The 12423-nt window shown below is 42.4% G+C and overlaps 1 protein-coding gene across 1 annotated transcript; it reads left to right on the forward strand.

The window, feature by feature from the left end:
* The first annotated feature begins 7433 nt into the window (after positions 1–7433).
* On the forward strand, positions 7434–10714 carry LOC135487502 (oxysterols receptor LXR-alpha-like). Its single transcript, XM_064771236.1, has 2 exons — positions 7434–7541; positions 8852–10714. Exons 1-2 carry the CDS (start codon positions 7483–7485, stop codon positions 9960–9962), a joined length of 1170 nt encoding a protein of 389 aa, XP_064627306.1. The 5' UTR covers positions 7434–7482; the 3' UTR covers positions 9963–10714.
* Positions 10715–12423: the final 1709 nt, after the last annotated feature.

Genomic DNA, 12423 nt, shown 5'->3' on the forward strand with positions numbered 1-12423 from the left:
GTCTGTACAGCGGATGAGTAGCTTGGAAAGTATCAAGCGATCAGAGGAGGGATTACCCGATGAATCTAGTTTAGTTACCAATTTCCTCACAAAATGTATGATTGCAAACTCTCACAGTGATGACGAAATTGATTAAAATTTTTGGAATAATAAGCCGGCGACAAAATGGCCCTCAGAGCATAAACGTAAGGCTGGCTTTTTCTTTGTTTGGTTTATCATTGTCCACCCCTCCACGCATCCTTCGTTCACCTGCTTACATTCTCCAAGATGACAACCAGCACAAAATAATCTAGCTGGAGAACTTGGATAACCAAGATGCGCGCATTTGGTCACCACGATACGCATCTTGTCCCCCAGATAAACCGGAATCACGGATGCATTGATCTGCATCTGTCCTGGAATGGATGAAGCTGGAAATTTCGTCACTTGATGTTGTTATTCCATCGTTGTAGTCCTGGATGGATGTTGTAGCCAGTGATGCAGAGAATGCTGGAGTTGCGAGAGAAGTGTTTACACAGGCGGGTCAGGACCATAATGCCTGGACGGATGCGGTGGCACAGTTGACATAGATATGTCGAGTTGTAGACTAGGAGTGAGTGAGTGAGTGAGTGAGTGAGTGAGTGAGTGAGTGAGTCCTATCTAGTAAAAACTACCCACTTGATTGTGCAAGATGAGCAAGTGGACGGCCGCATGTATGGAGAAGAAAAAGGCATCTTCCGACCCTGGCTCCCGGATGCGTAAAAACGTTGGTAATTGACTTGACATTACATGTAATCAGCCTGGCTAATAGCCGTCAATTCTTTGAAAATACATGTAACGAAGTCACTAGTCTCTAGGCAAACTGTTCCACTCCCGCTATTGAAATGGTGAAACTCCCAAAAAATCGGGGTGGCCAATCCGCGCGATCGTTGTGTCTATGGTCGGAGAAAATTTGAGATCGATAGCAATGATTGTGTTGATAGTACCGTAAAGGCGTAAATCCAGTGTGAAAGCTATCTTATAAACCCTTCAAGGGAAAGTTCGGGCAAAGGATTCCATTGTTAGATCGTAATCTACATGTAGCCATGCACGAAAATCTACAAACAACAGTAGTTCTTCAGTTGAAAGAACTTCACTGTTCCATCAGCTCCCCTCCTTCTCCATTCATGCTACTTTCTCCTTACTCTGCGACAACAGTAGTATCCTTTATCTATAGAGTTGAACCTCCTTTTGCGGACACCTCTGTTAGCAGGACACCCTCGATAATAATGACACTGACTTTGGTCCTGAATTTGTCAATTTAATTCAATTTGAACTCTGTAGTCAGTGCACCTCTCAGTGGACATTATATAAATATTGCCCGCCACAGAGTGTAACATGCCGAATGTCGTCACGCCGGGAGACATGGCTAAATAAATGTCGACCGGCTGGAGCGGGCAACATTGCGAATACCACACGGTCACGTGACGTCTATCAGCCAATCATATTCACGGAATCTCACTTGAGGTATGAGATCATTAATTGTCATTCCGAGAAAATCCGAGTCCGATCATGACAAGTATAACTAGATGCCACAGCTCTCTAGGGAAATTTGTATTGTAGGATTCTGTCCGGGAGGTTCTACTCTATATATTTGTAGTATGTCTTAAGTGGTGACAGAGGATCTTCAGTGTCATCATTTTTTCATAACTGTTGCCAGATGGAGTCTGGGGCTGCAAACAACGCCCTCTTTGGATGATTTTGTGAATACATTTTCAACATTGACGAGTTTATTCTACGACCCTCCTCTCTGGAAATCCTAGCACTGGAAATCCGGATTCCGGAAATCCGGGCTACGCCATGTTTTTGTTTAGTACACTGCCTAAATAACAAGAACCAAAGTTTTATTTTATCAGTCGTTTATTTAGAAATACATGTAAATTAAAGATGTCAATTAGTGTATAAAACACAAGGCATTTTTTGGTGTATTGAAAGCTTCTACACCCAGCAAATAAAGCTCATATAATAAAGCACGTACATTTCATTTGTGCAAGGTATGAGAAATATTTTGTCCACTATGCATAACGCGTGGGCAGATGAGAACTGAATGATTTCAGACTTTGTTCCAATCTTGCGGCTGGTTTCGCATGGATCGGACCATCTCTATCAGCTGCAAATAAAACATTTTCATTCGCAGATTGCCAAGTTTGTATCACAGGTTCATCTGATCATTTACTCGGTCTAAACCTGCATCAAATGATTATGCAACGTCCTTAAAGCAATGCCTCTGACCCTCAAGATTGGACGCTCAAACCGACGACCACTATCCTTCAGCTGAATGCTCGTAAGCATAAAGCGTCTAAATAGCGCGGGTTAATTGTCTTTGTGTAAGCATCTTTTAGTGGAACATGGCGACGATGGCTGCAACCATCATGGCGACGAGGATGAAGGCAACTGCGCCTGCGGAGCTCGTGGTCTGAAAAAGAGGCAAATCATGAGTGTTTGTTAGAAGTGTGTTGATAATTAACAGGAGCGTAATAACGAATAAGTCAAAATATTACATATTGTATAATACATGTACTTATTCGTCAAGTTTGTTAACTGACATTTTCAACGTTTTGTAATTTGTTGTCGGGACAGTATGATAATAATATCACTGCAGAAATCTCGAATTCGAATCCCTTTTTCATTCACAGTGGCATGTTCACTGTATTGTTTATTATGATATCAAATTACAAAACGTTGAAAATGTGAGTTCTTCTTTAAGCTGTAAAATTGATCACCAAGAAAGGTTTGCAGTATATCAGTCCAACATTCACTGAAATAGCGTAATCGACCGACTTCATACCTCCATAGTAGCTGGGATGCATGTAGATACTGACAATATTATGCTACAAATTCCTGTTGAACATTACACAGAGCATCTTATTTGGATGATGCCAGAAGTCTGGTGGCGAATTGTCAGAATTTCGCATCTTTTACAACACAAGACAGGTTTTACAAGTCAAACCAAATACAAAGCCTGTAAATGTATTTCATGGAAGATTTAAGAAAAAAATCCATTATTCCTACGAAGTACGAATGTTCTGTAAATGAACGAAATGAGTATATGAGTGGATGCCTCCATCGACCTTCGTATTCTTATTCGTGCGACGTTGTTCGAGCGGATTGCGCATCCTGCCCCCTGATGAAAACAGAGAATTTTGAGTTAAGACGTTTTATGACATAGCGGTACTTACTGTGGCTGCAGTAGAAGCCATGGTAGATGATCCCATCGCCGTTGAAGCTGCGGCTGCGGAGGTTGAAGGAGAAGCGGCGGAGGTTGAAGAAGCAGCGCCGGTGGTAGAGGTGGTGGCGCAGTAACCTGAAAACAGAAAGAAATACATGTACAGTTCAAAGGTAAGTGGAGACAGTATAAGCTTTTTGATTGTTGATAATATCAAAAACACGTTACTTTGAAGTAATGTATTTTTGATAGTACCGAAAATGTATAATAGTGGGTCTGGTTTATCAACATTAATCCATCAAAACGACATCCAATTTCCACAAAAATTAATTGGTTGAGATTTGACAAAACAATTTTTATGGGTGTGGTTCTGCTCAATTGGCGTTAGCAGCAACGCTGCCGTTAGTCTTACCGCTGCTATTGTCACGGTAATGTAATTCCCCGAAGGAGATACGTAGAGCTAACGCTAGCGTTTGTCTCTGACGTCGATTTAGCAGCTGGACCTTGAATAATTTTTTCCCTTTAAATTATTCAATTATTTTGCGAGGGGACACAACCAAGTATGATACCAAATTGATATGTTGAGGTTGAAAGAGTGAACACAATCTACTTCATCCTGAGGATATCAGGCGTTAATGTTCGTTTCTCCGATACTGCACACACAGGGCAGGGCCGGGAAGTGAACAATCTCTGAAACTACAATAGCCTTAATAGTCGGGCTCATTCCTTATCACGATGATAAATTTACGTCACAACAATACACATAAGAACCTCTCTAATAAGCATTGGACTGCCAAGTGGTGTGCTAAATAAAGACGTGTTTCGACTTCAAAGCTCAGATTGGTTGGATTTCAGCGGGAAACTACTCTAGTGGAAACGGACCTTTGTTGCAAAGAAGTTTTACTTACTGTAGTGCGCAAGGCAGAGGAGAGCGAAAGCAATAAGAATCTTCATCCTGAAAGTAGAAAGGGTAATGCTTAAGTTCATCTCGAGCAAGAAGACAAGAGGACCCCAGAACCAATTAGCAATTTAGAAATCTCTAGCCCTCTCATAACTTGCAGAAAACACACATTGCTTCGAGGATCTAACTATTTTTACCAGGGCCCGGGGTTTTTGTTTTTTACTTCAGGGAACTACTTTTTTTACCTGGGTCTAAGTGTTTTTACTTCGGTGATCTTAGTTTTTACCTGGGTCTTAGTTTTTTACTCTGGGATCTAGTTTTATTACTTTGTGGTCTGGTTTTTTACTTTTGGGATCTAGTTTTTTAGTTTTGGGGTCTAGTTTTTTACTTTGGGGTTTTTACTTTTTTATTTTGGAGATCTTAGTTTTTTACTTTTCGGGCTCTAGTTTTTTACTGGGGGGTCTTAGGTCTTACTTTTTCATACACCCAAGAACCTTGGAGTAGAACTTCAGTAATGGCAGCCGGGGTGTTGGCAGTCACGGGACGACTTATCAAAAAATCGATATTGAGGTCATAGTACAAATGTAAATAGTTTTGATATCGAACAGGACAAATCGTTGATAACTGTATTGATCAGGAGGTCAAAGAATTGAAAAGTAATCACATCTTCAGACGCCAATCAGTAAATCACGGATTAAGAGACCAATTATGTCTTGGCAGCGGAATTGTGACATATCAATTTAGGCCTGAACAATGACATCCTTATCTGGTCACTAGGATAAATAAACACGTTAGGGCATTACGGTATACAAACACAAGGCGAAACGTTTGAAAGACTGCTGCGACACGCCAAGTTCGGAATTTATTAGAATTTGCCGCGCCCGAAATCTGCTTCGTAATTACAAAACGAATCCCACTCCGACTTAGAGACTGCGTTGCAGCCGTGTAATCTTTCATTTACTTGAGTTGACGAATGTCTTCATATCGATACACCACCTGTATCTGTAGAATGACTTTTTGAAATTTCTGATAGGACATATTCAGAAAATAACCCAATCTCCCAACGAGAGGACTGCCCCTCACTTGCCTGCTACCGAAACAGACCGAATGTATGAAAGTATCACTAAGCAACCGTTACCAATGACACGTGTGAGGAAGTAAGACAAAGGGAAGCCTGAACACGACGCCATGACTATTGGACAACTTGATCTGGCCAACCGATTGTTTTTCCAAATTTAACATGTTGAACGACCATTTGCATAAAATCAAGAATCTATAAAGTCTCAATTAATTCTTGAGAATATCTAGCATATTTAAATTGAATATTCAGAGCTGGTCTTAGCTCGATGAATCTAGAATATGTTATACAATGTTCATGTAACTACAGTTTCTGTTACATCATGTTGCTTTTGGTACAGCCAAGGGCTAGGTTGGTGACCTTCGGAGACCGAGCCTTTTCTTGCATCGCTCCCAAGCTGTAGAACCGACTCCCAATCAGCTTGCGGATGCTGACCAGTACCCCTGTCTTCGCGGATCACTTAAAAACCTATCTTTTTGCTCGATATAATTAATGTAAAGTGTCACTGATCACATAAGTGGCTAATGGGACTCCAAAACCCCCATTTTGATTTTCAAAATTGATTGATTGAAGAGAACAGTACGTCAAATTTTGATTTATGAACAAGAAATCAAACTCTTACAAAGAGAAACAAAATTCTCGTGGCCAGCCAGCAACGTATATCGCACTCATAAAACCAGATTAAGCAACGGTTCGGCCAAACGAGACTTCAAATGTAACGAACTATTCAGGTTTTCTGAATCGTAGGACATCACGAACAGTGAAATCAACTCGTGAAATATGAAAATTAGCGAAAATCTGCGAAAGAAAAACGAGAACCAACCGTAGAAATCTTACCTAAGTTTTTGAGATATCGCAGTCAAACGAACTTGGTCCAATCAGGGTGGCGGCTCGAAGTCAAGTGACCGTCTGGTTGGAGAGCCGTGATAAGAAATCCAATGACGATTTATTATACAACGCCCTGGTTTCCAAGACAATTATCAGCGTTGCTTGCGTTTTATCAGTGTTTATAGTGGTAAACATGTGATACTGCGTCACTACAGAAATACTCAAAAATTATATAATTTACTGCACACTATCAGAATATAATGGTACGTCGTGAAATGGCTAGAAAATAGGAAGGTTTAGATTGACCCGGCTGCATGTTGGTCCCGTCGTGCACTGTGCGAGTTGGCTGGTACACGTCGGTAAACGACAGAACGAACATGGCCGCGTCCGGAAGGTGCTAGTGCAACACACCTGATCAGACACCAGAATATGTGCTGCAGAACGCCCACTCTGGGACACCGAGAGACTGACCTCATGGTCATACGGTGCATCAATGGAGACTAGGCTATGGGGATCAGGGGACGAAACAAGAGACGACAGCCAGGTTTATAAGAGACATAGGTTGTGTAATGTAGCCATGAATAGGAAATCAAACGCTAAGAAGAAGAAGAAGAAGATTGACCGCGCCGCTCCATTATGTTGGTACCGCGTCGTGAACTGCGCGAGTTGTCAGGTACACGCCGTTGTACCTGCAATAAAAAATTCAAATGGTGAACTTTGGAGTTAGTATTTATATACAAGAAGGACCTCAACCTAGTTTTAAAACCTACTAATCCGTCGTCAAATCATTATTTCAACAGAGTCAATAGGGTGTTTTCGCGAAGCCCCCGAAACGTCAACGCGTGTTCGACATCGTTATCATGAGGTCGAACCTTTGTGGTCAAGATGTACATGTAATACATGTACTTGACTTGCCAAACTCAGCTCGACGCCGAACTGCAGCGCCACTCCCGGACAAAGATAGAACAACTCGACATTTTTTTCACCGGTTTTCTTGCTGCGCATGCGTACCAGCGGAAATCAACAAAAGATGACGCTGGTACGCATGCGCAGCAAGAAAACCGGTGAAAAAAATGTCGAGTTGTTCTATCTTTGTCCGCGAGTGGCACTGCAGTTCGGCGTCGAGCTGAGTTTGGCAAGTCAAGTATTGCATGTAACCTTTGTATTGTCTTCGACCCCACTATCATTGAATGGAGAAGCGGGCAGCAGAGTTTGAAATGGTGATTGTCATGGTCCAGGAAAATTGCGAAAACTCCCTAGCCTCTGCGTCCCGATCCGCATCTTCGTTCAGACTAGAATGGATAGTACATGTATTTGTAGGAATTTCGGCCATCCGCACGTAAAATTGATAACGAACTTCCTTATAGGCACTTCAGTTTGTTAACGTAGACCTCAGACGTCTGATAATAATGTCACTCCAGGTCATACATCGTCATCACTCAAATCAATCTGGGTTTTGTTCTTTTTTATTTCGACTTGGATCTCGATAGGATGTATATCACGGATCTGGACAAGGAAATGTCATCCTGCCATGCGGGGGATGTGTCGAGGTAGGTTTACAAGTTGAGAAAGAAGGTGATTTTCAATATCACCTCGCCGCCTGTCTCACGGTTTCTACCTCACCATGCATCATCATTCCCCATTGCGAGTTCCATTCAATCTCTTAGCAGTTTTGACTACCTGTCTCACGGTTTCTGCCTCACCATGCATCATCATTCCCCATTGCGAGTTCCATTCAATCTCTTAGCAGTTTTGACTACCTGTCTCACGGTTTTTACCTCAGCATCAACGAACCCCATTGCGAGTTCCACTCAGTCTCCTAGTAGCAGTTTTGACCCTTGTGGCACAATTACAGCCTCCGTACAAATATCATATTGACCACCGAGTTAGTGCATTACCAGATTTAGAATCCCCGGCTACGTTGATAGAGGAGACCAACAGGCTGATGATGCACAAATAAAGCCGAGCCAGAACAGCTGACAGTACGGAGCATTAATAGGCTACACTTTAGGCTTTTAATGTACTAGGGGGCTGTAATAAATTGTACCATCGACCTGACCTTATACAAACAAGATGGTCGCATAGTGTGTATCGTTAAAAACTGATCTCATATTGCAAATGAAATTTGTAGAAAATCCACAGAATAGCGCGTTACTCCTAATTGGAAAGTTATGGCCGTTCTCGTTCTAATGCATCCTGACATAACCAGTGGTTTTAAACACACTCCGCCTCTCGATATTTCATGTCAGCAGATTCATTGTTAAACGATTCTGATATAGGCAAGAACAAGTTGTCCGTGATGTGCAGATGGACCTATGAAAGTTATAGAATCTGCCATATTGTGTCTTCGTTGGGTAATAGTAACGTATCATCCGTGCACGACCTCATGATGCCGAAGTACAGATGAGTCATACCGTCAAGTGACCCACCTACTTGAAAATACTACTTGACCATTTTCAACCCAATTTTGAATCACAATTCCGATGTTCTTTATCTTTGCGAATGACGTCTTGACCGGGTTTCATATACATGGTGTGTAAGGCAGTGAGAACCGGAGTGACAATTTGGTCAAAAATGAGTTTAAAAAAGTGCATGTACATGTACATGTATAGCAACCTCTGACCTGAATACGATTTTATGACAGAGGTTCATTGATGTTGATCCACTTACTCTTATATTATGGCAGCACTCCACTGTCCATCCATGAAAAATCTGAAGTTGAGGAGCCAGGGCCGAACCATCTTTGTCAAAAATTGAATGTTATTTGGTAGACTCTGGTTTCTCACCGCCTCATATGTTAAAACAACCTGTTCAGTCATGTAGCCCGAATACTGAGTTGCCGTTTCTTTGCGTTCTACAGGTCTTCAGGATACAATGCGGATTCGTGTCCAAGCGAGCCAATGATCAAGACGGACCAGATTTGTCGCGTGTGCGGAGACAGGGCTAAATGTTGTAACTTCGGCGTCCTCTCTTGTGAATCGTGCAAAGTATTCTTCCGTCGTTCGGGCCTAAGACGCTTCTCGGAGAGATACGTTTGCTACGATGACAAGAACTGTAAGATTACTGTCCAGACAAGGAAGTTATGCCAGTACTGTCGACTGCAGAAGTGTCGGTCACTGGGGATGCGGGGCGGCGGGGCGGATAAGAGCAAGGCGCGAATCGGGGCGGCGTCCATAACCCGGAGACAAAAGACCGATCGGGACACACAGTTGTCAGCAATCCGCCAGGTCGAACCAAGTTTGTCATTAGTCACACCAAGCATTTGGGTCTTCACTGAATTGGACTATCATTTTACACAGGGTCTTGTTGAACAGCATTGCATTTCTATAGAAAACAACCCCTTTACGGCTGCGGAGATACGAGACGCTAAAAAAGACTTGCTTGGCATCGTTAACCTCCTTGAAGGAGTCGTCACAAGGATATCGGCATTCGCTAAGCTGGATATGTGTTTTAAACAGCTCGGAGTGGAGGACCAGGTGACTTTATTAAAGGGCGCTGCGATAGAGATTATGCTGACGAGGCTGGCGATGCCGTCGCATCGACGCCATGTGCCAGGCGAGGGGGTTGCGTGGTTGGATCAAGCCGGTGGTAACGTAATCACGACGGAAAGGATCTTGGAGGCGATTACGGGAAACGAAATCACTAATTCTCCATACGGACAATCTCTAGTTGAGCTCAACCTCGATGACACTGCGCTGGTCATTCTGACTCGTATCCTACTGTTCTGGCGAGGGAGACAAGGGATGAACGATGTTGTAAGCGTTGACAGGACACACAACATGTACCTTAGGTTGTTCAGGCTTTATCTTTGTCATATTGCGGGACATGACCAAGCTGATTATCTTTACACTGCCACCATGTCGGCAGCCTCTTTAGCTCGCCAAACGGTCGGCGCGTTTGAAAGGTACGTTGTCCGAGTCCCCAAGCATAACGTGAGGCCTATTCTGCATGAATACTTTGGATTGAAATAAGTATCAGCTTTAGTATTAAGCACAGAGCCCTGACGGCAGGTTTTGCTCACCTTTCATGCGTATACATGGCTACCGATTTGGATGCCATCAATAGTCAATCTCTCTGCGGAGGCCAAATCCGCAAGACGTCAGCACCATGCATACCCGCTAAATACGCCCTGATGGACTGACATCAGGCGAGAGCAGGGAGTCGAAGACAGCCTCAGTGTTCTCGAGAATCCGGCAGCACTGTTTTTCCAGTAGATTTCTATATAAGCATCCATTCCGGACTGGAACTTCATGTACAATGAGTGCCACTATATCTACATCCAGGGCTTATTGGTAGTTTCGTCGCCAAGCTGAAGAATTCTTGTATTCAAGGACAAGATAAACGCCTTGAAATACCATCTTGACCCTCAATGTATTGACATTGCTCAGCTTCCAGACAACCCACGTCAATAGGGGCGGAGGCACCGGAAGCAATACCGCTGGAAGTTCAGTATGTAAAATGCCAGTTGAGCCACCAGTGAAACAGAAGAGGAACTGTTAGCCGGTGTTTATTGTACCGTTCGTCTACTGCTTCATAGGTGGCTCAATGTATTTAAAGGATGACCACATTTCCTCAGATACGGTCCTTTAAGGAGGGGATTTATTAAAATCCCGGCAACAGAACAGCGAATGGCTTTTGTAATCAACAATATCGAAGTTTATTAGCGGAAGCTTCTTCATTAGAAGCTTCCTTTATAATTAAACTGGTTATCACATACATGTAATGGTTTACTGAAAATCAATTGTATCCACTATAAGCTGGAGTCTGAGCATTTGTGAAAGAAATACAATGCCAAGTGGAATGCATGTCCCCTTGCAATAGGATTATGGATTCAGACTGATTTGATGTTGCTATTGCTGACCCAAAGCCTTAAATATGCCTACTGCGAGTGGGAAGAATCTATCCCAGGGCCAGGACTGTAATTTTCTTCACACCGGTGTACAATGACTGCAAATGATCTGCAAGGTTACACTGCGAATTAATTACGAACAGCATTCAAACTGTTTAAATGCCACACAGAGATTTCTCTCTGAGGCATTATTCCACATAAGAACGATTAACGCATTTTTGCCCTGGTCACAGACATGGCCGGTGTTCATACATGCAACAGCGCTACAGTTGAACTATCGACTGAAGTCAAATGACTGTGGATCGAAGTCACCCGTTAAAATGCAAACAGAGAACCAGATAGATTTTTATTGGTTTTATGAAATCTTTTCACAACACGTTCCATACTCCCGTGTAAAATATGCTGTGCCTGTGCTGTGACACCGTACGATTTACGAAATCTTACCCTGTGTATAGCGTTAACCTTTAAAATCACGTTTCCCCCTGACCGATGTATCAGCAATGAACTGTTGTCACATGTGTAATACCAAGAACTGACAAAGACAAAGAAAGATAAAAACGCTTACCTAAAAAGAGCAGTTGTTTTTCTGGACTCGGATGATTTTTTTTATCAACAGAGACGGTTACTCCTGCTTTCAGAGCCCGTGTTGGGAGTGTACCAATGGCTGAAGATTTGTGTCGGAATCGGTGAGATGATTAAAAAAGACGTTCTCCCAAAATGAAATAGTTAGTTTCTGTTCCGGTGACATTATCAGGCGTAACAAATAATATTTCAACTCAAAGTGAGTGACAATACTTTAATAATCACATCAATGGGCGATATTTATCGCCAAACATAACATACTTCTACGATCAACATAATGATAGTCTTCTGTTCAGTATATTACATAACATACCTGTAGGCTTCAACCTAATTTTAACCTGCTCAACCCGTCATCAAATATGTCAACAAAGCCATTTGTCTCGCATCGCTATATAGCCCATCTAGAGGATCCCCCCCCCCCCCTCCCACACACGCATCTAACCTGTTATGTCTGTTGCACTTCAACTTATATTACGATAGGGTTACATACGAATATTCGTATGTGGTGTAGAGTTAAAACATCACTAATTTGCCTACATTCTCATACTCACAACTATAATTCACAACATGTACAATATCACAATATATGCCTTCAACCCTCAACTGCTCTATAAATATGACTCCTTAATCGACTTATTGCATCGCCTCCATTAGGGTCAGTCAACATTAACCACTCTGATTTGGATCCAGGATCCTGAACTGATTTGGACAATACTTGATGATAATTAACTACAAAAACAACTTCGAAAATCTAACATTCGTGAGAAGCTACATAAACACCGTACCGGCTAAACACCCCCTTCGACGTTGAAGAACCTGAGCGGCCACCATCATGTCGTACACCAATTCAGCATCACAAATTGCGTTTCCACGCGCTTTACAATCACAGCTAATCTTCTTCACCCGACTTCCTATAATCTGACCATCACAATTCTACATTTGGCCGTGTTTTATTTACACTACATATATTTCTCACATGTTAAAGTTCTGACCCTTTAAAA

The sequence above is a fragment of the Lineus longissimus genome, chromosome 1 (assembly GCF_910592395.1).
Source record: "Lineus longissimus chromosome 1, tnLinLong1.2, whole genome shotgun sequence".
Lineage (NCBI taxonomy): Eukaryota > Metazoa > Nemertea > Pilidiophora > Heteronemertea > Lineidae > Lineus > Lineus longissimus.

Bases quoted from the DNA above. Each gene is read 5' to 3' on its own strand.
- LOC135487502 (XM_064771236.1), top strand. From the start codon at position 7,483: ATGTATATCACGGATCTGGACAAGGAAATGTCATCCTGCCATGCGGGG. The intron at 7,542-8,851 runs GTAGGTTTACAA...TGCGTTCTACAG, and splicing joins CATGCGGGGGATGTGTCGAG to GTCTTCAGGATACAATGCGG.